Source organism: Melospiza melodia, chromosome 12, assembly GCF_035770615.1.
Source record: "Melospiza melodia melodia isolate bMelMel2 chromosome 12, bMelMel2.pri, whole genome shotgun sequence".
In the NCBI taxonomy this organism is placed as follows: Eukaryota; Metazoa; Chordata; class Aves; order Passeriformes; family Passerellidae; genus Melospiza; species Melospiza melodia.
The window spans coordinates 11,990,083-12,015,743 of NC_086205.1; the positions used below are offsets into that span (position 1 = coordinate 11,990,083).

At 40.0% G+C, this 25,661-nt stretch overlaps 1 protein-coding gene across 9 annotated transcripts in view; it reads right to left on the reverse strand.

The window, feature by feature from the left end:
- The window catches only part of DOCK10 (dedicator of cytokinesis 10), a 116,867-nt gene that overhangs the window by 18,205 nt on the left and 73,001 nt on the right, over positions 1-25,661 (reverse strand). For 7 of the 9 annotated variants that reach the window (XM_063166812.1, XM_063166818.1, XM_063166814.1 and 4 more), the window contains exons 20-44: positions 24,413-24,536; positions 24,148-24,269; positions 23,419-23,505; positions 22,776-22,868; positions 20,671-20,789; positions 17,866-17,935; positions 16,007-16,120; positions 14,844-14,915; positions 14,307-14,453; positions 13,183-13,266; positions 10,488-10,584; positions 9,848-9,892; positions 9,231-9,406; positions 8,988-9,104; positions 7,910-8,021; positions 7,082-7,203; positions 6,882-6,996; positions 6,649-6,715; positions 5,801-5,848; positions 5,042-5,143; positions 4,057-4,181; positions 3,555-3,667; positions 2,663-2,800; positions 984-1,166; positions 329-439 (exon numbers count right to left, since the gene is read on the reverse strand). In XM_063166812.1, coding sequence (XP_063022882.1) covers positions 329-439; positions 984-1,166; positions 2,663-2,800; positions 3,555-3,667; positions 4,057-4,181; positions 5,042-5,143; positions 5,801-5,848; positions 6,649-6,715; positions 6,882-6,996; positions 7,082-7,203; positions 7,910-8,021; positions 8,988-9,104; positions 9,231-9,406; positions 9,848-9,892; positions 10,488-10,584; positions 13,183-13,266; positions 14,307-14,453; positions 14,844-14,915; positions 16,007-16,120; positions 17,866-17,935; positions 20,671-20,789; positions 22,776-22,868; positions 23,419-23,505; positions 24,148-24,269; positions 24,413-24,536 — 2,703 coding nt within the window. The remainder of the gene's footprint in view (positions 1-328; positions 440-983; positions 1,167-2,662; positions 2,801-3,554; positions 3,668-4,056; positions 4,182-5,041; positions 5,144-5,800; positions 5,849-6,648; positions 6,716-6,881; positions 6,997-7,081; positions 7,204-7,909; positions 8,022-8,987; positions 9,105-9,230; positions 9,407-9,847; positions 9,893-10,487; positions 10,585-13,182; positions 13,267-14,306; positions 14,454-14,843; positions 14,916-16,006; positions 16,121-17,865; positions 17,936-20,670; positions 20,790-22,775; positions 22,869-23,418; positions 23,506-24,147; positions 24,270-24,412; positions 24,537-25,661) is intronic. The other 2 variants (XM_063166815.1, XM_063166813.1) reach the window with 2 other exon arrangements.

Here is a 25,661-nt window from a genome sequence, read left to right on the forward strand (position 1 = left end):
GAGCTAGCAAGGTCTTACAAAACCCAACTGTTGTGCTTGATTTTGCTAGACATTTACTGAACAGAGGAAAGGAAGGAATTGTAGACTAAAAGTGGTTTGTTAATACAATTTTCAAATAAAAATATTTTTGTTTAAATATAATTTTCAGTTATTCAGCTTCAGAGTCACAACAACACCTTCATGAACTTCAGATTGCCTGAGAAAGGCACACTATGAATGCATAAATCACTGGCTAATAGAGGCAACAATTTTATTTACTGAAACACTTGCTCCTGTGAAATTCTTGACCTTTTGCAAGAGGTAGTGATTGACAAAAAATGTTTCTTACTTTCATCTGCTTGTCTCCATTAGCAAAATTATTTATAATTGCGAGTGAATGCTGAAATCGAGATCCGCCAATCCCCGCATCTGCTATCAGCTGGCTCACTGCCTTGATGAGCTGCACAGGGAGCAAACACAGGATGCAATTAGCAAAGAAATCAAGAGTTTCACAAGAGTTTTTAACCCCTGTTTTAGTATGACTCGATGTACTTGTAATTTCATACAGTGCAATTTCATACCTGTCTTATGAAGGTAAAATGTGCAAAGGCAAGAACTGTATCTTTCAAAATTTTGTAGTTGCTCACATTTTGCAGTGTAAATATGTTATTACTTTACATGTCTGTTCCTGTACTGTCAGATTCTGTTTAGTTCCTTCATCAGCTGTGCTCCAACTGCTGCAAGCAACACGTGAGTCAAGAATAGCCATTAATCTGGCAATGCAGGTACACTCACAGCTGCTGTCTCTCCCTGGAGCAGAGCTGAGCAGCACAAGAACAGCAGAGAATCCAGTCCAACTTCAGACTTGGCAGGAAAATCAAGCTGCCACAGAGAATTGCCTGTCTGAGGACTGCAAAAGGATTGCCTTGCTTCAATGCATAAAAAAATAATAATGATAAACACTAATGCACATCAGTTAAATATTGATCTCACACTTCACTTACCTGTAGATGGGACCTGACTATTGATTTCTGCTTGTTAAATTCAAAGTTCTTCCTCATGAAAAAATAAAGAAGAGCAGATGCTTCTGTCTGCGTTGAACGTGACCTATGGTTGCAGCACTTCAGGATTTCATAGCAGAGGGAACCACAGAGATCTGCTTGTCCTTGAAAGAATGCTGAGGGGAACTATTGAAAAAATGTGTGAACATGTTTAGTACTACTCTCAGGTCTTGATGAAATTATTCTGAGTTAACAATTTTTTTTTAACCTTTCAGTAACTCTGCCACAGTTATTCATACCAGGGTTTAAACCAAGCATAATCCCACACTCAAATGAAGATTAAGAGGTATACTCAGATTTTCCTACAAATGCTGTATGCCATCAAACTGGCCTCTAGGAAGCCCAGAGAGCAGCTGGCACACAGCAAGCAGCAAGGAATCTGCCAGGAATGCACAACAGCTAACCAGGAAAAGCAGAGGGAGTTCTTCACAGGAATTAAAGCTGTTCAGCAGAAGGACAATACTTTGAGAGCAAGGTCAGTGAACTTCCAGAGGTCAAGGGTTTGAAGAGCAGGAGACAACAGAGAAGGGTTCTCCAAACCATACCCACTGTTAGCAGCAGGGTGAATGTAACAGAATGAGGGAGGAGAGGTGGAAATGCACACATGGGCTACCGATCTTCATTACTGCCTGAGAGGTTCTGCTGCAGGAACCACAACAGATCCCTGCTCCCACAGAACCATGAAGGGAGAATTCAATCCCAAAAGCTACAGGATAAACGAGAAGGGCAATTCTGGATATTTATTAATTTTCCCCATTGGATAGAGTTCTTCTATTCCCAGCTGTCTGGGATGTCATTTAAAGCAGTCTGTGGATGGTTTACTTCATATTTCCCCCATGTCCTCCAGCTGCACTACTGGGAGAAGCATGATTTCCTCTTCTTTCCCCTGAGACAACAACCACAGGGAGGCCACATGCTGTAAACTCAGCTACACTCTTGTGTGTCATAGAAACACTTAGGAACCCAGGCCAGCCTTGCTTATTGTCACTTCCCCAGAGCAATTGTTATGTGAGCCCTGCATTCTGGTTGGTTTCCAGAGGATCTCATCTAGCTCTGAGACTTGGAAATTGTGCAGCCTTGGCAGCTGCCACCAAGTGCCTAATTGACCATGCCAATTTACACAAATGCAAGGCAAGCAAAGAAACAGTTTGACACATATCCATACTCTTTCCTGTGTTTAAAACCAGGTATTTGTAGAACTGGATTAGTGTGGATGAACTTTTGGTGAAATGTATGGAATACTCTCCTGCTGGTTCCTCTGAGGACAGCAGTAACCATTCACTGGTGCATTCTGCAAACCAGGTATCTGCCACACAGACCTCCAGGGTTTCAAGCTTTCTTCCATAGGTGGTAAAAGCAGGAAAGGCAATGGATAAACCACAGAGCTGGACATCACTCATCTACTTACATTAAAACTTTCACCCTCTTAACAAATTTTTCAATTTCAGAACAGAAGTGTTTTTTCAGACATTGTGAACTTCTTTTAATCAGCGATAAATCAGACTGTCTTTGCCAGGAATAAGTATTAATAAAGTACGTTCAGAACTCTTGCCAAGTGTTCAGTTGTCCCCAAGCTGTACTTGCTGTAACACATTGCCAGGCACGAATAAACCCAGAGTTACCTTGCCCACAAACAGCCGGAGAGCAGCAAAGACGTGTTTGAGAGCTGCTGCTGACTGGTTGATTTGCAAAAAGAGCATGTGTGTGTCAAAGACCTTCTTCATCAACACATTCTGGCAGTCAGATTGCTGGAGCTGCCTCTGAAAAGTTCACAGACAAGACAGGACATTGTGGTTATTGAAGTGAATAAACAGGAGAAGGATCTGCTGGACATTACCTGGGAGTGCCTTCTCAAGTGATGCTTTTTTCAAGGTAAAATTTCTGCAGGTGATGCTTTCCCAGCCTGCTGCAGACTCTGGCAGTTTTTCAAGAAAAGCACTTTGCTATGCCTGTACTATTCATGTATTTGCTATGCCTGTACTAGTCACAGATTGTATACACTGTATTTAAGGGTTAGGCTGACAGAGAGGGAACACTAAAATGTAAAAGGAGCTGTTTGCTGTATTGTGGCTGTCAGACCTTCATCAAGTTATCTGGGCTTGCTGAAGCAATTCGAGCGATTTTTAAGGAGGCAGAGCATTCACCTGCTGACTTGCAGAGATAGAGATAATAAGGAGGTTGGAAATCTGTTGTTGAAAATCACTGAAATCTAGTGGGACAAGCATGGTTCAGAGAAGGTGATGTAATACTAAATGCAAGACACTTCCAAGCAGAGCAGGGTTGTATATAGCCCTGAATATGTAGGATGTTGCTCTTCCACCTCTTTCTATTCAGAACAGTTTGGGTACTATTAACCAATGCCCTTCTAAAAGACCTTCACTGAGGCCTGGCATGTGTTATTTCCCTATTCTGCTGTCTCAGACATTTCAGGTTTTCTGTGTGCCTGCTCCCCCAGGCCTTCCTTTCACCCCATATCCCACCAGTTCAAGCAGGAAAGAAAACCAGCAAACATACCTGGTGATTCAGAGTGTAAAGACACAACAGGTCAAGGATTATGAGGGAAACTTCTGTAGCAATGTTTGCCTCTGTGTCTACGTACTGAACAATGTCTGTTTCATTGGAGGTGCCTGCAGCATGAAAAAAGAAAGATTAAAAACAATCTTCTGAGTGTCATTAAGGATGATTTAATTCTGAAATCTGGTCCTTAAGTCTCATCACAGCAGAGATGGGGTCCTAACTGCACTTTTAACCAAAGTGGTATTTTGAAGAAAACTGCTCATAGGAGATGAAAGGGGAGGAAATTTGAGTCAACTCTCACCAGCTGCACCAGTGATGTGAGTACATCCTCTCACTGTTTCTGTTCATCCTCAAAGGAGGGAAGAAACCTAATTGGGAAGTGGGATAGATGACTCCAATCTCATAATTTTAAGAGCCTCTGGTCAAGAAGAAGGTCTGTATAGAGCCTGATCTAAATTCCACACCATTCCAGAGGGAAGTAAATAATTTCTGTACTTACTTGCTGTGCTACTCTCTATCATCTGCAAGAGTTTGGGGTTAGAAAATGCATTTTTGCTCCGGATTATTGGTAATGTTTGAGATCTGTGGTGCTTGTGGCCATCATGACTTGAAGTAGAATGTATCCTGCAATTGAAAGGTATCATTAAGATCAGGAAAAAAGAATAAAACTACTGTGCCTATTCAGAATTTTCCATGTCAGTTCCATGCAATGCTTCTCAATGGCTAATAAACAAAATGAAGCAAAATTCTTCAGAGAAACAAAGATTAAGGAAGTCAGTGAGGTGGACAAAACAAACATGTGCTGTGATTTCTTGAAATCATAGGGGACAAAACTTCCATTAAGCACTGAAAAAAAAAGCATCAGCTTTTTCAGGCTGATGTTTAGAAAACTTTCTTTGGGTGAAGAAAAACTGAGGTAAGTTTTGTTAACTCAGAATATAAGAAAAATATATCCTGTTAAAGAAAGAAATAATACAGTTTCTTTGAGGTGAAAGAAATGATGATAAACTGACAATGACAGTAAAAATGCACATGTGCATATTCATGTGTTCTTTTAATTCTCTTTGATGCTGACAAACACATCATTAATTTATAATGAGAAGTTTAGAACTAAAACACCAATGATTTTTATAAGTTTTGAAAGGATTTTATATTTGTAACTAGTGTAGAATTCAGGAAGATTTAACATTCAGGTAACTTCTTGAAATACACTTCCTGTATACTTCTTTTAAAAATGTAATTTCATGAATTTACATGATTAAAATTATTCTAGGACAGGATTACTCCCTGAACATAACACTCTAACCAACAGCTTGTAAGTCAAGCCAGAGAGACTCAGATTTTTTACAGTTTAAAGCTCTTGGGCCTCTGAAATTTGTTACATATTTTGTCAACCTCTTTTCAGTCAATGACAGAGTACAAGGGCTGAGGAATGAGGGCCCAGGCTGGGGGCTGACAGAGTCAGGAATTCCATGCACCATTACCATTGTGAGAGCAGCCCTGATGCCTGGCCAGAGGAGTTTGAACCTTTCAGAGTTCCATTATTCTGGGTGGCCTGGACAAACTTAAAAGCAGCTGCAATTTTCCTGTTAAGAGAAAGAGAAAATAATTGTTGATCTGTTATCAAATGTGACATTGATTTTGCCACGTCCCTGAAGAGTGAATGCAGGCCTGACTAAACCTGATGTGGAGCAAGAACTGGCTCATCTGGTGACCTTTAATTTTGACACTGCATGACATACAGACAAATTCACAGCAGTGATATAAAATTAAAAATGAAACATCAGCTGAGACAAAGCGTGCATTCCACACTTCACAGCTGAACACGATGTCACATTTTTTCAGGGAGGCAGGAGATTTTTTTTTTATTGCTGTGAAACAATTATCTATGCCCATTAAAACTAATCTTTCCATGACATGGATGGAAATACAGTGTTCAAAGTACCCTTGTTTGGCATATGCACAGAAATGTGGTCAAGAATGGTCCCAGTATTTTAGGTTATAAATGCAATAATGGTTATCACATCATGCAATTTATCTTTATAGAAGATATTTACTCAGATATGCAGAACATCACAACAATATCATTTGCATAAAAGAAAAAATGAAGCATACATTGGCTTCAGTTCCACAAATACATTCTTGCAAGAGAAAATTGATGGATACACTGTTAATCTCATTTAAGTCTATTAAATGCTGCAATATTTAAACACTGCAACACAGAGTCTGTAATACAGAATTACCTGACAATATTGCGTTTTCCTAGATATCTGAAGTTTTGCAGACAAACCCTGAAAGATAAAACAACACATTTTATGCCTATTTAATGACTCTGTACTTACGAAAAAAAGCCTCAGTGAGACCTGTGACATATGTATCTGCTAGTAAGCAAAAAGAACAGAATGCAGCAGCTCCCAGCCTAGGGACGCACGAGCTGTGGCAGCACTTTGCACACCCCCGTTCTCTTTCTCTACAGTTGAAGATTTCTGCCTGGTGAGATGGCAAAGGCAAAAACCCAGCTGTAAAAGCATTGCTGCATCACAAGCTGAAGGTAAATAATTCACATTTGAACTACAAGATGGTGAGGAAATTCCAAAACCAGCTACCTGCTGGATTCTGCAGTCATGCATAGATTGGACTGAGCAAACCCCCCTGGGGATGTGAAAAGCAGGTCATCCTACATTACATGACTTTCCTTATGGCTCGGTAGTTTTGAGGAGCTAAATACTTTTCTCGAAGGAAGAAGAGAATCTCAACACCAAAGGGGAAACTAATATGAAAATCTCTTTTAGGAGGAAGACACAAAGCATTATGACCCTCATTCATGGTAATTACAACATATTGGAGGATATGTATCTTATTAATAATGTCTCATTATGACCCTTTTGCATGGAAATTAAAACATATTGGAGGATATGAATCTTATTAATAATGTCTCATTATGACTTTGGAAGACTATGGCAAAATAATTTAAGATACAAGAACTATCTCAGACCATTCCAATAGGTGGACAAACCCACAGAGGAATTGTTTGCAGCCAGCACTTTAGAATATTCAACACTAAAATCAAACAACCACAAAGTAAACTTACTCTAAAATGCTGAAAAAGTCTGTGATTTCTGAGAAGGGTGCTCGCAACCAGTAGGAAATCAGTGCATCTAAGGGGAGATATTAAAATATATTATGTATCCATTACAGGGAATTAAATTTAGCCCAAATCCTGTAAAATACACTGCTAATTATTCTAATTTAATGTTCACTTGGATTCAGTATTCACAGTATTTTACAGCAGCATAAATTAAGTAGTGAGTGCACAGTTTTTACCTTCTGAAATGGTTTTCATGATGTGAAGGAAGCACATAAGAAGGCTTCTAGTTTCAGCTTGATCCAGCTTGTCAAAACGAAGAGTTGACCCAATCAAAGACAAAGGTCTCATGATCTGTTGAGGTGACAGCAAAGGGCCTCATTAAGCACAGGGATGGACTCCCACCTTGAGCAAACATTCCCAACATTTGCACATGTACCTTTTCACACGTGTCAGTTCTCTCACTGTTTTTTTCATTGGTACTTGGGTTAGATTCAAGACTTGCTAAGGAAGCTCTGGAGTCAGCATGGTTTGCTGCAGAGATAGCTATTGATGAAAAGGCTGTAAATGAAAGTCACAGCAAACATGCTAAACTAAAACATTTATGGATACAAAAACCAACAAAAAAAATGGAGAACTTAAAATGTGTCACATGCTGGATTGAGACAAGTGCTTTGAACTTCCAATAGCAAAGCTATTGATGGGTAAGTTTAGTACTGAAAACATGCAACAAGTTGAAGTACAATGATTCAGTTTGCCATTTTTCATGGCATTAAAATGGCCTGTTGCATTCTGTAAGAACTGACCTAAGGACACAAAAATCAGTGGAAAGATGCCTGAATTCATTTCCTTGAATTTTGAAATAGGGTTGGAGGTAGTGAATAAAATAAGTTGCGTTTCTACTCTTCTGTTAAACATGGACAAACTATGAATATTTGCCTCCATGAGACATCAGGAGAAACCTTGGAACTATTTTGAAGTCAGGCAGAGACTACAAGAATGAGCTCAGGCAAAGGGATTTCTTAGAGCCTGAATACTGGCATCATTCCAAAGCAGGGGAGTAAGTGAAGCAGTGGAAGTAGAACAGCTTCACAAGAGAAAGCCAATCCAAAGACACCCAAAGGGAAGAGAAACATTGCACACCATGTTTCCCTGGATATGGTATAACAGAAGTTAATGATATCCTCCATGAATTCTAAGCAGAAAGCACAATGGATTGAGATACAAACAAATCTGCCTATGTGCCTGTTCAAACTGCCATTTGTACCTGCAATAGAGTTCAGAACATCTTTGGAGAAGGAGGTGTCCACGGAGTTTGCATGTTTCATTGCTGTCTGGCTCTGAAACCCGCCAGTCGTGCTCAGGTCATCCCTGGATCCCTGCATGTGAAAGAAACAGAACCAGCTCCAGAACTCCATGTCATTATCCATAGCCTGGATAATGACAGCACACCCAGGAGGCTTTTCTAAGACTCTGAGTTTGAGACTACTGCCAGCTGTTTTGACATGACAGCCTTGAAGGATCAAGGCTTGCCATAATGTGCTGAGCAGTCTCCTGCAATATGAGGCTCTCTCACAGTGGAAGCTGTAAAGGACTGGTCAAGTCTAACTAGTGTTTGTTCCTGAAATATTAACACAGCACTGGGAAAGGGACATTAATTGCCATTAGCAATGCTCAAATGTAATGGAATTTTATTTGCTGGAAGGATTGAAAGACGCAACACCCCTGCAGAAATCTGCTTCTAGGTTTTGAAGTGTTATGGTTATAAAATCTATGAAACAAACATATCCCTTCAGATGTGCAATTTATACAGACATTTTCTGTGGCAGTAAAGCTGTTTTATGATGTTTCTGTATCCCTTCTATCCTTCAGTTACTTGTATGCATTCCCTCTGCCTCCTGGTACAGCTTATGGTCCCTTAGTTGTACCACCTTTGGGTACACAAAGCAATCCTGCAAATACTCTGTGGGCAAGGGGAAGTTTTCTTTACAGTGCGTCCCAGCCTCCTGCCTGAGGACACATCCTCAGAGCCCAGCCTGTGGCAGAGGTACTGGGCACATTGTCTGGGGCTCCAAATCTCTAACCCTGAATTTCCAGCCCTGGGACAGCAGTGCTCTGTTCCAGACCCCATTCTGTTCCTTGATAGTACAGACTCCCAGGGCTCTCCAGTTGCTCTGCAAATTGAGATGTTCCAAATTTAATTTTGCAGATGCAAATATATCAGCAATTTCAGAACTGTATTCTGCTACCTAACTGGCGACCAGCATAAAATTGGAGCTCTTCCCACTGGGTCAGACTGGCTCACTTTGATCATTTCAGTGCTCCAAGAAAACCACATGAATTACCTGATTGGAAGTATTGATATTGAAGAGGAACATATCTTTCATGTAAATCCTCGGCATATTGTCCAAAAGCATCCCATAGAGTGGCATATACAGGTTTGCTATTTGTGCTTGTTTTGCCTGAAAATAAAAGACACAGCACAATCCTCAAGAAGCCAATAAATACACAGCAGTGGCTGAGGAAGTTCCATGCATGTTTAGGTGCTGCATGAGCAAGCAGTGAGAAAGGACAGGCAGTTTCTTTACCGGCTCAGCGTATCGGTCATCGAACGAGTGCTTGGCCATCAGGTTTTTGAGCACAGCCAGGGCCAAGTGCCTGATGTCCTGGTCCTCTTGCAAGGCAAAGCCAACCTCCCTCAGCAGGACTCCAATCAGGAAATGCTTACGGCAGAATTCGTTGGTCAGTGTGTACTCTGGAATGTCTTGGGTAGAATGGACAAGAAGGTTTAAATTAATATATTGGTTACATACATCCTTCACCCCACCCTTCATTTCCACATGTTCCATTGTTAAACCTTGAGTTCCTGGCCTGACTGCCTCATTTTGCTCCTTCAATTCTCAGAATGAACTAACCTACCATAATCATCTCTTGAAATCATGCAGTTTTACTATTTAATAATAAAAGATGATTTATATACATGAGATGATTCCCACATGAGAATCTCAACTGTTTGCTCATTAGACTATTGACTTCTTCCAGGCACAAAGTCCAAATTGTTGTTCCACATCCTACACTAGAAGAGTTCTAGAACACAGAGAGGTTGAGAGCAATTCCACTTCTGAAAATGAGAAATAACTTTTGCCCAAGATTTGCCAGAATGCAGTGGTCAAAGTAAAATTCTGCTCAGTCATATTGCTCATACCTGATGTTCGATATTCCTGTGCTGATTCTGAAGGCGTCACAGAGTCTTCATTTTTCATAAACATAAAAAAATGGGCAAAAAAAAGCATTTTTAAATTGTTAGTAAAAAAAAAAGATTGCTTGCTTTTTAAAAAAATTTGACTCCAGTTTGAACTAAACAGCTTCTACTTTAATAAAAAAGCCCTGAGTGTCAAAACTGAACTCATTTTTTGCTGCTGAAAACTGAGGCAAAAAGGAGACAAGAGCCCATTTTTTGAGCTTCTCCCCCTTTGTGCTGTACCTGTTGAAATCCTCTCCTAGTCTGCCACCTCCTGAGGCTATGGCAGTAGTTTAGTGATTTAGTAACTCAGTCATCACAAAAATTCCAGATAAAACTTCCAGTTAAAAGCTTCCACGTCCCACCCCCTGAGCTGCCAGAGGCTGCATTTATTTACAGGCATACTGAAATTTTATTTTTAACTGAAAATGTATTATTTTTGACTGAAATGTTGTTTTTGTCACACTGCTTAAGTACCACACCTGAAAAGCTGTTGGGGGCCTCTGATGTACAGACATAGCTCTGGGCAGAGTTATTTATTACCTGCTCTTTGAACCTCCCAACAATTCACTGTTGCACAGAAATCCTCCTGAGGGGGCCTTACCAGGAATGTTTGAAGACCTTATGGGCAGGCACAGAGGGATGAAGTGCTCATGGTGACAGACTTCTTGGAGAAAGTCAAATTTGAACTGGTGCAAAGTCTGAAAATCACAACAGGCAATGGTTCAGTTCACATTAAAACAGGGACAATGCTGAGACAGAGCTTCACTACTTATCTCTACCTCAAACTTCACACTCACACCCAAAAATGAAACCTTAGAGCTTGCTATGCCAAGCTGCACAAACAGTAAACATGTGGTTTTCATCTCTGTTATCAAAAGAATTTGTCTCAGACAAAGAAGATTTTTTGATTTTTAAACTGATTTTTTACTGAAGATGATTAAAGCTACACTGGGTCTTTTGATGACATGTACCCTAGCATTGAATCATAGTGAAGTATCTTCTCCAGTCCACAGACATTTTTAACATCATAGTTGTTATGACTTCTTTTTTTTATAAAGTTTCAGCAACACAGGTCACACCAGAGCTTACTGACAGTAGCAAAATCTTCCTCTGTTTATGCCAATGAGTTCCACCTCCAAGGGATTTGGGTAATATATAGTTTTGGTATTATTTCTTTAATATCTCCCTTCAAAAACGCCATCCAGATAATTTCTAGAGCCTTGCACCTACCTCGAGAATTCATCATTCTTTCTGTAATCATGTGCCATTGAGATATAAAGATAACAAACCATTTCCAGCAACACATTTTTATTTCCATCATCTCATCTCACTGTTCTCAGTGGCCAGGCTGTCATTCAGCATACTCTGAATGTCCTAACACTAGAAAGCACTTGTAAAAGTCTTTTAATTTGCACTAAAATTGAATTGTAGCATTTCTGCTGCCACCAACAGGCTGGGATACCCAGGAAATGCACTTTTCTGAGTCTACCAAGTAGGGGATAGTAGAGAATTTTCTCCTAAAATATTTTCTCCTAAAATATATTGTTTATTGCACTTTATCACCTCTTCAGGAATACAGCATGTTAGCTGGACTTAGTAATGGCAAATAAAGAAGGGAAGCATCTGAAATGTGTTCCCCAAGAGGAACTGTGACATTTTGAGGGAGCACAGCAAATGAACTGATTTCTAATGAGGTATTTTAACTTTTGAATACATGTTTCTCAAAACAATATTTAAATGTCAAAATATGGAATACCATAAGGGATATTTCTCTGGAACAGAAATTATGTTGCTTCATCCAGAATTACAATATATTGAAACTGCACAGCTACAGATTGATACACCCACAGAATATTCAGGCAACCATGTACACTGTTAAATTTTCTGAAAAGACAGGTGAGATTGCAGTATCTTTATTTGATAAATAAATAATCAATTAAAGAGGCAAAAAACACACAAATAGAAATCTTTCAGTTCATTGGGAAGACTGACTCTTGCTTAGGCATTTAACTGAAATGAAAATGATGCAAGGCCTCTCTCTCCTTGAAGTTAGAATCTCTGATTTTATTTTATGACTATTGTTTCCAAGTGCCACAAAGCTGCTCCAGCTGCACATCTGTCACAGCTCCACACACAGTGAATCTGCTCCAGGGTGGCAGATGGGTCTGGAGGGATGCTGGCCATGTTCACACACTTACTGCCAAGAAGGTGCTAAGTACTGCCCTGCACACTGATTAATCTTAGGCTTTTCCACTGACCATTAATGGGCTTTTTTAATTAAACATCTGTTTCTGTGGTTGAATGTATTTAGGGAAGTTTGAAATGTGGAAACAGTTTTCAGATTGCATAATATTATTTACAGAATTATAGACTTCAGGCTATGACATTAATAACTGAGAGACTCCATTCTACAGCTGTTCCAGAGATTAAGGGAAAGACCTGAGTTCAGAATGAAGCTGATTTTGGAAAAAAGCAAAGCAGACCTGGAGTAATCTCATTCTTTAGCAACAAATGCACATATTAGCAGTAAAGAATTATAAAAAGTTAATGGACAAAAGTTTTGTGAGCTTTCTGGGGAAAGATGAATCATTCAAAGTGTATCTCTTGACTACACTGTGTTACTAAATATATGCTCATAAACTCTGGCATGGAAGAGAAAAAGTCTGTGACTCATTCTGATGGATGAAGAGCAAAGGAGTCACACTGAATAATTTGGGGACCTCCTGCTGTTTCAGATTTATTGTTCAAACTATATCAGTGACTAGTGCAGGTATTACAGAAGAAATTCAGGCTGCAGGGAATTTTACTCATAGCCAGCACAAACTAATTTGGAGCAGATTTACCTTCTTGCATCATCAATGAGGTAAGAGCATGGCACTCACACAAAGTAAAGATGTTACAGTCTCACTTGAGTTTACACAATGACAACTTTTTAATATGCTCTTACTTTATTCTCCTCAAAGAAAATTACTGCTGATGATATTCATAGACAAATGTACTTTCAAAAAATGAAAGCTTAAATTCAGTCTTTTGGATTTTTTGGTCTGAGCAGTCTGTGCAGAGTCTACTCTTGCAGACTGAGTAGCTGTTTGAACATGGCTATTTACTTCCAGAGAAGGGGGCACATGGATATTAAAACCAGGAGGCTGTAATCCATATTTACTCTAAATGTTTTCACTGACTTGAGTTCTGAGCATGGTGAAGTCATGGAATCATAAATATTTTCAATATAAAAAATATTCTACAAGTCAGTCACTCTAGAAAAACAGACACAAACAAATAAAGCAGAGCCATACCTTGCTATCTCCAGCTCCAAACATACTTATATAGTTGTTGACCATCCTGAACACAAATCCACGGTCCATAAATGTAAAACAGCGCTAGGAAATGGGAAAAAAAGAATTACTATTTTATAGAAAAAACCCCAATACATGGCCTCAGTTACCTGGCTGATCACTTTGTGTCCCTTGTACACTGGGATCACGTGCACAGATGAAGTCAGTATTAGGCAGGTCAAGGAACATCAGGGACATGGTGAATCTCCCTTGATTTTTAGATTTGTTTTCAGTAACAATGAATTAATCAAACTTCATTTTCACTGTGTCTGTAGCCTAAAGCAACCACCTCAGTGTACAGAGAACTGGAGACAGCTTCTCTGGTGGCAGCCACTCCTGCATGGCAGCACTGCATCCCCACTGGAGCAGGCAGCTGAGCTGAGCATCCCCTCAGTGACAGGGCAGGGACTGGGGAGGGACCAACCCAGCCCCAATGCTCATTGTCTGAGCTGTGCCCTTCCTCTGGGACAAAGTGTGACACTACACTCCTTTATGGTGAGAACACAGCTCTTCCTGACTGCTGGGGCTGAATACTGTCAGCAGGTGTAAAGGTTTTGAGGGCCTTGGTTCTGCAGTTACTGACATGTTTTCCTTGCAGAGTCAGCCTACAGGCAGAGAATGCAATCTTGATTCCCTCCTTCTCTGCAGTTCCTGAACTCTGTAAAACTAGCAAAGCCTTCTGCTACACACATTCAAACATAGCTCCTTCATTAGGAACAGTTAATCTACCCACAGTCATTCAGAATTACAGCATTTAACAAGAGTATCAGCTCAAGTCTAACTAAAATCACATTCCTGATCAAATGTTTGACCCATTTGAATATAAGGTATTAATCTGCAAAACTTGAAAACTTTGACTCTTTTAGAGCATAGACAGAAATGAATTAAAGTTGCTTTAGAGCAGATTTACATGAAGCTTTTGGATACTCAAAGACCAAAGGCCATAGAAAACTGAACAGTCACCACTGAATTTGGAAATTGAGCCATCTCCACTCAGAATTGGTTTTACTCCCTTTGACTAGACTGGACTGGAGTTTGTATTAAATATGGGGAAGTGCATGTGCTGTAAAGCCAGAACACCTCACCTTGAGAAATCTGGCAGTGCTGTAGTTTGCATTCCTGGTTTCCTCAAGAGCATCTTTGTACTTCCAAACAACATGGTCTGCTAAAACCATCACAAGTGTGTCCAGCTCAGCTTGAAATGATTCTGGAAACCTCCGAGTTCGAGAAACCTAAGCAGGAAATAGACCATCAACATAAGAGTGCATGAGGTTGCACATCAAACATTCAGGCCAAGAATAAAGACAATAAACCACAGGCCATTTTTCATAGAAGAAAAATATTCCTAGAGTTCCATGGATCTATTCTGAGCACAAACCCCAAACAGGAGCCTGGTCTATAGGAAAATGGGAAATACATCCTCAACTTATCATTGTACAATCACGAACAGGTTTGAGCCTAGCAGATAAGATAATGTTTTTGTAGGTCAACCAAATATTTTACCAAGTATCACAGGATTTATTTTATTGGCCAGTAAATTAGTAAATTCAAGTACATTCAAGTGTATTTGCCAGGATTCTGCATTTTATTTTTTCCCTGGGAGATTTTGTATATAAACTTACCTTTATTTTGTTTGTATCAACCAAGTGCTGTGCCATTGATTTTAAGATGACTGCAAAGAAGAACCAGGAATGCTGTTCAAAAGAAGGAAAAGAGTGAATGAATAATGGTTACCTGATAAACACCTTAAAATGCATCATCATTCCTTACAGATGGATTCCATGTCTTGGTAATGCACAGTGTTAAACACTATGTGACAAATGAATTTAAAAATCTAAGTGCCATGTATTTGAGGAACACTGGATCATGTCCTTAAGAGAGGTGAAGCCATCTCAGGGATTTTGTCTGTGGGTTTTTGCAATAAGGAGCCTCCAAACAGCACTCCTACAAACTTCCCATTCCTACTGAGCACTGTCTTCATGGCTTGCTTGCAGGGAATGGCAGCAAGGTGTGATGCAGAGAACCTCAGAGAATAACCTGCCCTGTGAGTTCCAGCAGATATTTAGTAATTTGGCACAGAATAAGATGGTACTTGAACAGAGTGGTTCTTCAAATACCATTTGAAATGGTGACTAAGTGTGATACAGATTAATGTCTCCGGATATATGTGAAACAAATACACTCCAAAAGCTTATACATTGAAAAAAACCCCAAACCTCCGCACAATAAACCCACCCACAGGCAATTTTTTGTGGCCCAGCATTTCTGCAGGTTTTCTGCCTTTTCAGACTTTTTTTTTGCTAATGGCTCAATAAAGAAAATCACAACTGGTTCATTTTAAACAGGTGAACACATTTTTTGCCTCGGGGAAGTCCTGGGCTGGACTGGGCAGCCCTTGTACCATAACCCAGAGGCTCAGGGACAGACCTTGCAGATGTATGAATTTCATACAGATCAGTATTTTCCTTGCATCTTCCAAGTTAAAAATTACAACAGAGTATCCTAGAAACAATTACCCACATCATACTGTGTAAGAATTAGGTCTCAGGTTCTGACTGAGCTGTAATAGACAGGAAGAGTTTTATTATGCAAACCACAGCATCCTGAGATATGTGTTATGCTGAGAACCTGCAGCAGCTCTGCTCAGTCTGACTGTGGAATCACTGCAGGACATGATTTGCACAAAGGTCATACAGGGAAAAGGAAAAGGAGAAAGAGATAAGTGAGTTTCAGGCAGAAAACCAGTAGTAAAACTACAAATGTGCTAATTCAAGCTATCATTCACCTTTAAAACCTGTTTCACAGTTACTTGTTCATTTGACTTCAGCAGCCCAGTCACATTCTTGGATAGCTCCTCATGGACAGTTCTTCCATCAAATGATTTGGTCCTGAAGACGTACTGAAGGAGAAAGAAAAAATGAAAAATTTCAAATAGTGCATTAAAACAAATACAAAAAAGCCTCAGTAGGAGATGATAAATCATTTGTGTATCACTAACAGCTGGCAATCTTTGCTGCCAAAAGATCTTGACTGAACAATCCATTCGCATAAACTTTAATTCCCCTGGCAGAAATGGCACAACCTACTCCCCTACAGAACCTCAGTTTTAAACACAGCTTCCTGCTGATTTCAACCTAATGTGAATCAAGAGGAAATTCTGTTTAAAACCAGTGCTATGATTTACTATTCAATAGATTATAGGATCCTGACACCTCCAAACTGCCTTTCAAGCCATTCCACCTGGGAAGAAAAGGCAAGCAGAGGAAGTGTGGAGGGCTTTCCACCCACCTAGTCCAGGTCAGCTCTCACCTGCTCCTTCCTTCCAGTGGCAACAGCTACTCAGAGCTGCTAACAACTCCTCATCCTGAAAGGCGCAGAGCACCCACTGCAGCTGACTGACGGTCACAACTATAGCCCTTGTAGAAAAAGAGCCCCCAAGGGAGGAATTTACCTACCAAGTTGCTAGGAACACATAAACCTACCATGACTACTCAACAATTTAAGCTAATAGTTTGGTACCACTGCACCTTCCCTAAAGCAAGAGCTCTGACAGGGAATCAGTTGGGACTAAAAATCTTTTCAATACAACCAGGTTGGCAAAAGAAACAAATATTTCTTGAAAACACATTATTAATATTCAGCTTTGTTTCCACAGCAGATGCCATAAGCTTCTCCCTGTGCAGTTTGGCACTTTTGGGTCCAGTTATTTAAGTCAGTGTAATTTCATATTATTGCTGCATTGTGAGTCACAATTCTCGACTTATTCCCAAAACAGCATTTGTAAGGTAGGTATTTGTTTCCTTACAGATGGAAAACAAAGAGATTACCAGTTATTGGGCTTTGACTGCTGCTGGAAATGAGAAAACAGACCAAGTGGATTTATGGTGTAACTTAATGATCACCTGTAATTTCAAACATTATTAGCTGGTCATGTAGTAGATATCTACTGCAATTTTGAGAAGTTATTGTGTAGAAGTTTTAATACCCATTTAATTAACTACATTTACATGTTACATAGTTTATTTATTTTGGAGCCTGAAGAGCTCTGCTGGACCTCAGCAGAATTCTTCTGTGTTTAAACTGGGGGTACTTGAGACTAAAATTGAACTACTCAGAGGCTGAGGTGCATGACCTGTGAACACATACATTCACACAGACTGCAAGCAGCATCAATGCCTCTCACTGGTACTTGAAGAGTTGAAGTTTCACAATCTTTCATGTTCTCTGCCCCTTGCCTTCTCTCAAATACTGCACAGTGGGAAATTCTTGCTTTAACATCATTCCAAAGACTGACACCTACACTCCTAAAAGCTCAGTGGTAGTACATCTGCACCAGGTTTTGGCTCTAAAATATAAATTCCGGTTATCAGCTGAAAGCACTGCAGCTTCTCCCTCCTGTGCTTGCTCAGTTTGGTGTTCTGTGGGAAAAAAAAGCAGCAGCAGCAACCTGAGCAGCTGCCTGTCCTCAACAGAAGAGTTTTAAAGTTTCTTAACCAGAGTCTCTCAGTGGCAGAAAGTTATGATGCAAATGCAGAAAAAGCTACAAACAAGTAGAACTAAGAGTAAACAGGAAAAAAACCCACAAAACCACCAAACTCAACCCATCTCTGCACAAAAACATGAACATTTCAACACCGGCTGTACCATCACGTAAGAATTGATGCAGTTGTCTAGCTGTTCTTCATGGCACTTGGCAACAATGTTGGTAAGGACTCTGAAAGAGAAAAGAAGAACAAAAATTGAGCTATTTTTTGTCATGAGGCAGAGAAAGTCTTGATACTCATATTGTACTTCTCTTGTAAGCTCATCTCAAACAGTGCATGAGGGATATGATCCAAATGATGAATAACATGTGCAAAATCTGGGAAAAGCCAGTCATTCCTTGGGCTTTCCACAGCTTGGACTGTGCTGTTATATATGCATTTGCTTAACATTGCTCCCAGTGTTAAGGATAATAACTGTACTGTCACCACAACTAGAGAAAACATTAACTAACTGAACTTTATGCAGGCCTTGGATACTTAGGGATACCAAAAATTAGAATATTTTAATGAAACAGAGAGGCAAGAGCCCCTTTCTCCAGGAATGCTACTTGCTAAGTTCTCTCAGCCCTTTGTAATTGTGCAAATCCCCTGATACTCTGCTCATGCTGGCACAGCTCCTCGAAGACAAGCCCAGGGCTGGGCTGCAGCCTGAGCAGGTCCCTCTGCAGCACTGTCTGCTCCTGTGCCTGCACTCAGACCAGCACTGCACCCTCAGTTCTGCTCAGCACTGTCTGCTCCTGTCCCTGCACCCAGACCAGCACTGCACCCTCAGCACAGACAAGTGAAGACACCGCAGACAAGATTGGGGATCAGCCACAGAGAAGAAAATTGCTTGGATCACACCAAGATCAAAAACTGAGCTCACTCTCAAAACCTGAGCTCCAACAAGCAGCAGGAAAACTGTGAATTTAACTGTGTTAAAGTGAGAATGGCAGCAAAGTTTTCTCTCCAATTTGCATGTGGACCATCCTTGTTTGAGATCATCCTGTTCCAGAAAACACAAATCTAGGCAAGAAGTTTTCAACTTGACCATATCCTTTCCTTTTGATTATTGGGAGCTCATTTATTAAGGACACTAAATATAGAAAAGATCTGCAATTTTATAATCTTATTTTTATGTTAAAGAGTTCAGGGATAGGCATAGTAACAGTATGACTAAAATAGATTAAAAAATAATATGCCTGACTGTGGCCCACATACAAATGCTCCTTTTGACTAGCTGGGTGATTTGAGTGACTTCTGGTGATTCTTATTATTGGATCCAAAAGCTTTCTAAGTTCCTTAAGTATTCTTAATTTATCTCATTTCTTGCTTTTAGTAGGAGAAGCAAAATTTGTAGCAAAACACAAAAGCTATGTCAATTACTTGTGGGCATTCTGATCTTTTAACCTTCATTATGATTTGAAATTGAAATGGGTTCTGGAAAAAACGTGACAGACAAATGATGACACGACTTGGCCCCCAGACAAGTAAATAACCACGAGTATAAAAGGAATAATGTTTCCTCCACAACACATAAGCCAATCCATGCTCTCATTCTGTTGTTGTTGCTCTCAGAAGGTTCAACACAAGCTGCTTGAAGCTATTCAGAGCAAAACACAGTGTGTATATATAGGACACGTCAATGAATGACACACAGCAGACAGGCATATTCCCATTGGCATCAGCTCTGCCAGCACAAAAGACGACACCACACATGCAAGAAAAACACTGAGAATCCTTCTCATTTCCCTTTTTTTGGGGCCAGGTGTGCATATAGTCAAAATTTGAAGCATGGAAAAATATAATATCCTTCAATTTTTCCATCTAACCATTAAATCTGTATTTTAAACAGCTGCTCCTTCTGCAGCATCTTCCCAGCCAGTTAACTGTTGCTGAAATTCTACCCTAGGAGAAAATTCATAATTTTCTCTAGACTTAACATCAGTTCATTTGCTGGCCACAAAGGTGTCCCCAACAAAGGTCTGCTGGCCTCTCCTCCTTTAACAACAGTGTACAGTGATGAAATCCCACACACTTATGAGGAAAGGATCTTTTAACAATAGTACCTAGCTGTGGTAAAACTGGACTTTGCCCTGAAAAATGATCCTTTGATAAAGAAGATTGAAACTCTAGCTCTCCAAGGCTAAGATGGGGAACTCAATCTCCTTGTTCCTTTCAGTTTCCTAAATAACCATTCTTCAGGAATGAATTCTGAAGCACAAGAATACTGACAGCAGATCAGTCTAACAGGGCTGCAGAGGGCAGTTGTAATTTTTTCCTAGTAGGAGTATTGTAGTCCCCATGTTTAGCTGCTGGAGGAAGGACAACAAAAACATCACTATGGACACAAGTAAATGCAACACAACTTCCTGCCCTCCTGCAGAGACCAATAATAATCTTGCCAGTATTTTTTTCCCGCTGCCCTGATTAACAGCATCAATAAAGACAATTTCATTATGTGAGGGGTGAGGGACTCAGCAAATCATTGCAGTTGTTTGCCTGCTCTCTGGAAAATGCTTCTATTGCTTTTCAGTTATTGCTGATATATTCTAATTAAAAAATACCCCTGAATGGTGTGACCTGGTCCCATCTGCACTGGATGCAGCAAGATGCTGAGCTCCGCATCCTCAGAACCAAACAGAAGCCAAAGGTGAAACCCAGCTTTGTCAGGAAGCTCTTGGCTGCTCAGGAATGAGACCTTCCCCTAGGATTGCTTCAGGGCAATCACACATGCCCACCATGGTCAATAATTTCCAGCCACATGATCCCAACACTTCCACGTGCTATTTGCAGAGCCCAGCGCTGGGGGGAAGCAGCATTCTCACCTACTGAGGTCTAAATAAGAGCTATAACTGGACTAACATCTGCATTTGTGCTCCTGAGTGAATTCTGTACATCCATCCCACAGGAGTTATCCAGATACCTGGTCACAGCTGTTGCAACTTCATCATCACTGTTTTGCACCAAAACCCAGAAGAGCTGGTTCAGGACTACAGGAAGAAAATTCATAATCACATGGATCTTCTCAATCCTCAATAAATTCTGTAAGGGAGGGAAGAAGGAAAGTGAGGGACCTTCAATGTAAGCAATGAGAGCTGTCAGGGGCCAGCAGGTAAAATGCAGAGCAGCCACTGGTAACAGCAGCAGGAAAACAGGGCAACTAAGCAGAGACTGGTTCCCCATGAGGCTTGTTTTAAATATGGCCATCAACACTACTGTAGGTATTGTCCAAAATTCAGAATCCCAGTATTTTGTGCTATACTGACTTAAAGCCAAAAAAAAACCTAAAGTAGAGAAACCAAACCAAATTTTTATATTTCACTAAGGATACTATCTAAGGGCAAGGAAAGAAGTCACTATTTCCAAAATATGCATTTTCTAGTATTTTTAATAGAAAATGTATAGTATTTTGTCTCTTTTTTTTAATGCAGAGATCTGTTAAATTCAACATGTTGTGGCTAAAATACTTTTGTTAAAAGCACAGTGGTAAAAATGAATATTAACACACTGACCTGACATTTTATCATCTTCTCTAATCAAGGAAGGTATTGAGCTTTTAATAAAAAACAAACTCATTTGAATTTCTCCTATGTTTTTATTTCAGGCATTTCCAAATGATTCCGGAGCTTCTAACAAAGTACTAGCAATTTATAAATAAAAGCAAAATATCCTAGGGAAGATTATTTACTATGGTTATATTGTGTAGCTAATTCCTTGCATACAACATTGTCTCTGTTTTCCAATAAATTCACTGGAATATTTTTAGAAGGTAAACTACAAACAGCAGATGAAGTATGGTGCAATTCTGGTGGTTTACGCACCCAGCTTATTGTCTAGCAAGTTTTAAAGCTTTTATGGATTCCTAAAATTTACCCATTATGCTCAATGGCTTTCCAAAAATTAATTAAGGATTTCATTCTGTAGAGGTATAACCTCTAAATAACACTGATGCTTTGATTTGTGAACACACATCTTACACTTTTTTAAGATCAAGACAGTATTTGAAAACAAACCCACTCTTTTCAGGTCTGCAGGTAGAGCTGCACCTACAAACAAAAGTAGTGGCCATCCTTATGGATTTGTCCAGGGAACTACCATGATTTATTGGAACTATTCTTTGCTTATTAAAGAAAAAAATCTCTCCCCAAGCAGCTGGTATCTGACTAAGGAACACTCCTACAGGAAAACATCACCAGTGAAGGAAGGGGGAAAAGCACTTACATGGTGCCAACATCTAAACCCCAAACACCTGCTGGATTTTACAGAGTGCTAAAAGGAAACACAAAAAATGTCATAATATGATGTTCCAGTCAGTTCAGAGACGGAACAGAGTCACATCTGCCTTCACTTTTCTTGCTCATCTGTCTTTAATGTTCCACAAGCATAGTGCACAGCAAGAACTCTGGATTTCAGCACTCATGAACAGATGAAGAATTAGGACCTTACATTTATCTACTGCTCTTCTAATTTGCTTGTCACACTCCTCCCTTCTCACAGTTTTTGACCTCTACTGAATACAGGCACATTTAATGCAGCTCTTGCTTCATCTTTGCAGATGTTCTTCTGGTTTCAGAACTTGGGAGGCAACAAGCACCCTTGATTTATCCACACCAAACACCCTGAGCAGCCCTTCGAACAGCAGGCAGGATTTCAGAGGAGGTAAGGATAGAAGTTATTTAAGGCAAGAGAGGATTATCAGCAATGCTGCAGCCCCACATCTCCCTTCCCCAGCCATTACTGGAGCGACATTCCCTGATCCCCTGATGGGATCAGAGCTTGGATCATGGCTGGATTAGCTGCTGCTGGGCAGATGCAGCCCTGCTCTAGATGAGAGGGCATGGGAGGCAGCTGGGGACCAGCAGAGCATCTGTCACATCAAGTCCATCTGACTGGAGCTGTCACAGACCCTCTGCCCCCTGGTAAACCTGTGCCATGGTTGGAGCTCTGCAGTGGGGGATGAGTGGAGAGAAAGCCCTAAATGCAGCTGTACAGTACAGTTTGTGGGTTGCACTATATGGGTTACTTTACCTTACAAGAATTGATAAAGTTTGAGGTAGGAGGCTGAGAGAGATCCTTTTCCCTTTCCTGGCACTGATGGAAAAAGTTATTCAGGTATGGATCCTAAAATAGGAAACATTCACATTAATATACATTATAGATTATTGAATTTGGTGCTAGAAATTGGTTACAGCAATCACCCATTACACCCATGGAAACACTTGGTCCCCACCATCTTATACAGGAGTCACAGAAAGAAAATCAATTTATTGAGTCCAACCCATTGGTCAGCACAGCTTGCTAAATGCCAGGTGCTTTGACAAATCACAAATCCTTTTTCACTGTTGCGAGTGATTAATTTTTTCCTCACAACCTATGGGATTTCAGAGGCCAGATTTTTTTTTCTTGCTTCTGCTTATAATTTATTTTCTTGCTGTTTAAACTGATATTCCACAATTTTTCTATTGGTATAACGTTAAAAAAAATTTATTTTTGCTTGAATGGTGTCACCTTTAAATATGTCTTCCATCATTGGCATCTTGTCCTTCTGTATTGAAATAAACTTTAAATGTCATAGAAAAAATTCATGCATGATTTTCAAACCCCTTTCAGCCATGCCCTGACACTTTTTGTGTGCAAGCAGGTCACAGAGCTGAGAAGAATGTTGGCTTACCTGAGTATTTACTGTTGATACAACGAAAGTAGAGACTTTGAAAAGTGGTTTCCCACTGTCTACCCATTTTATATCACTGCCAATCTGCTGTTAAAGCAAAAACAACAAAAACATTTTTCCACCCGTTTCGTACTTATTGAAGTTTGCATCAACTTTTCAGTCCACAGCTTTGCCCATGAGAGTGCCTGAGCTTTCACAAACACCATCACTGCAGCACAGCCCCACTTTCCAGCACAAGACCAACGCTGCCATTCAAGGGACCAGATCCTGCCCCACCCTGTCCTCATGACAATGGCAAAACAAACACAAGGAGGCAGAAATAATCCAAGCTGGACTGGATCAGCAGGAAAATATGATATCACACCACAAAACTGGAGAATGAATCATGACTGTGGATCACATCAGCTGGAGAATGAATGTCATATGGCCTGAGTTTGTGAAAGAAGCTCTTTTGACCACTCTGATTCACGTTTTGAGGAATTATAACACTGCAGAATACATAAAATACACTTTTTCCATATACACCTGTGAATCAGCAGCATAGGACACTCAGCTCAGTGCTCCATGTGTTAGTTCCTATAGTCAGGGATACACAAATAAATATTCTAAACCAGAAAACCCTATTTACATTTACTATTCCCAGCAAATGGAAATGCAGTCTGATCTCATGAAAACCACCTGGAAATGAGAGCCCAGTGCCATGTGAGTGACAAGGGGGGGAGTGAATACCTTTGTGCTTGCTGGCTCCTGCAGGCTCAGGTAGTTGGGGGGCAGGCTGCTGGCCACTGGCACCTGGTGCTCCTGGGAAGCCAGCTGGGCATCTTTCAACAGAGGGAGCCAGGCAAACCCCACTGTGCACAAGAACACATAAATGGGACTCTTTGCAAAAACAAAGCTTAAAGGAAGACAGTAACATCCAGCCAAAAACTTTGAAATCCTTATTTGAATGTATATAATGCATTTTTATAATTGAAAATAATTCTACTACAGGTACCTGGTGTTTCCAGAGCCTCTTTCTTTTTGGCATTAGCTTTTGCATTTATATCACAGGTGACATGATAAAATGAAAACAGAATGTGGTGTTTCTTATGGAGTTGAGTGGGAAGTTCAATTTTCACCTGAAATGTAAAATGTTACACCTCACTTTAGTTTAAAAATCAATTAAACCAGGCATCAGAGATGGGCTAAATGAGTGACATCTCTCTACACAGAGGTCTAAGTACAGCCTGCTTTTACTGGGTTATGTTTGCCCCATGGTAACAAATGCTCTCTTAAGGAAATTGTTTATAAGGATCATCTATCACTTTTACTTAAAACAGCTTTGTCTGGGGGAGGAATATTTTCATTAATGATGAAAGAGCATAAGATGAAAGAGGACGGAACTAAAGAGTGGTGGACTCTGCTTAGAAGTGATCACCTGCACTTTAACAGCCATAAATAAGCAGCTCCCATGCTCATATTTTCAGGAGAACCAAACTAAAACTCAAATTATGTTTCTGCTAGTGCTTCAGCATGATTTCATGGCAAAGACCAAGTAACAACGACTGACATGAAAATAAACTTGTATTTATAATTTCTGCTCAGTCTTAAGTCCTATTTCATGCTGTCCATAAAATCCTACATACTGCTTTTCAGGTACTATTAACCTATTGGAATAAAAATACAAACTAATCAGAACATGTTACCATAAGAACTAATAAAAATGACCCTTTGCTCTTGTGAGCTGTGATGAAGTTTAGCCAAGCTAATCCTGTGCTAAAGCAAGGGTTAGAAATGGTTGATGAATGCTTCTAGTGTTAAACCAGCTTATGGGTAAGAACCTAATACCATAAACACAGATATAAAATGGGCACCCAGAGATAGAGATGAAGACAACTTTCTTCTTAACATCCCACATTCTTTTAAATTCTGCATCTGCTTTACTAGGGACATTTAGGATAGGTGCACACCTCTTCCAGCCAAATTGGCTCCTCACATGTGAATTCAGCTCCTCATTCAGGTTGAAGTAATCTCCCCAAACCAAGTGGCTCACTAGCATCACATGAAGGACACTTTCAGATGTGTTAAACTCCAAAACACATATTGCAAAGGATTAGCAAGGAGTTCAAAATCTCTGAAAATCTAATGCTTTAAGTTCCACCCCAGTTCCTAAACAGGAACCTTAGAATTAATACTTCACGTGTAGTTGTACATTATCTGCTGATCTTGCCTCAGCAATTTTATCAAAGTAAACTTTTACTGAA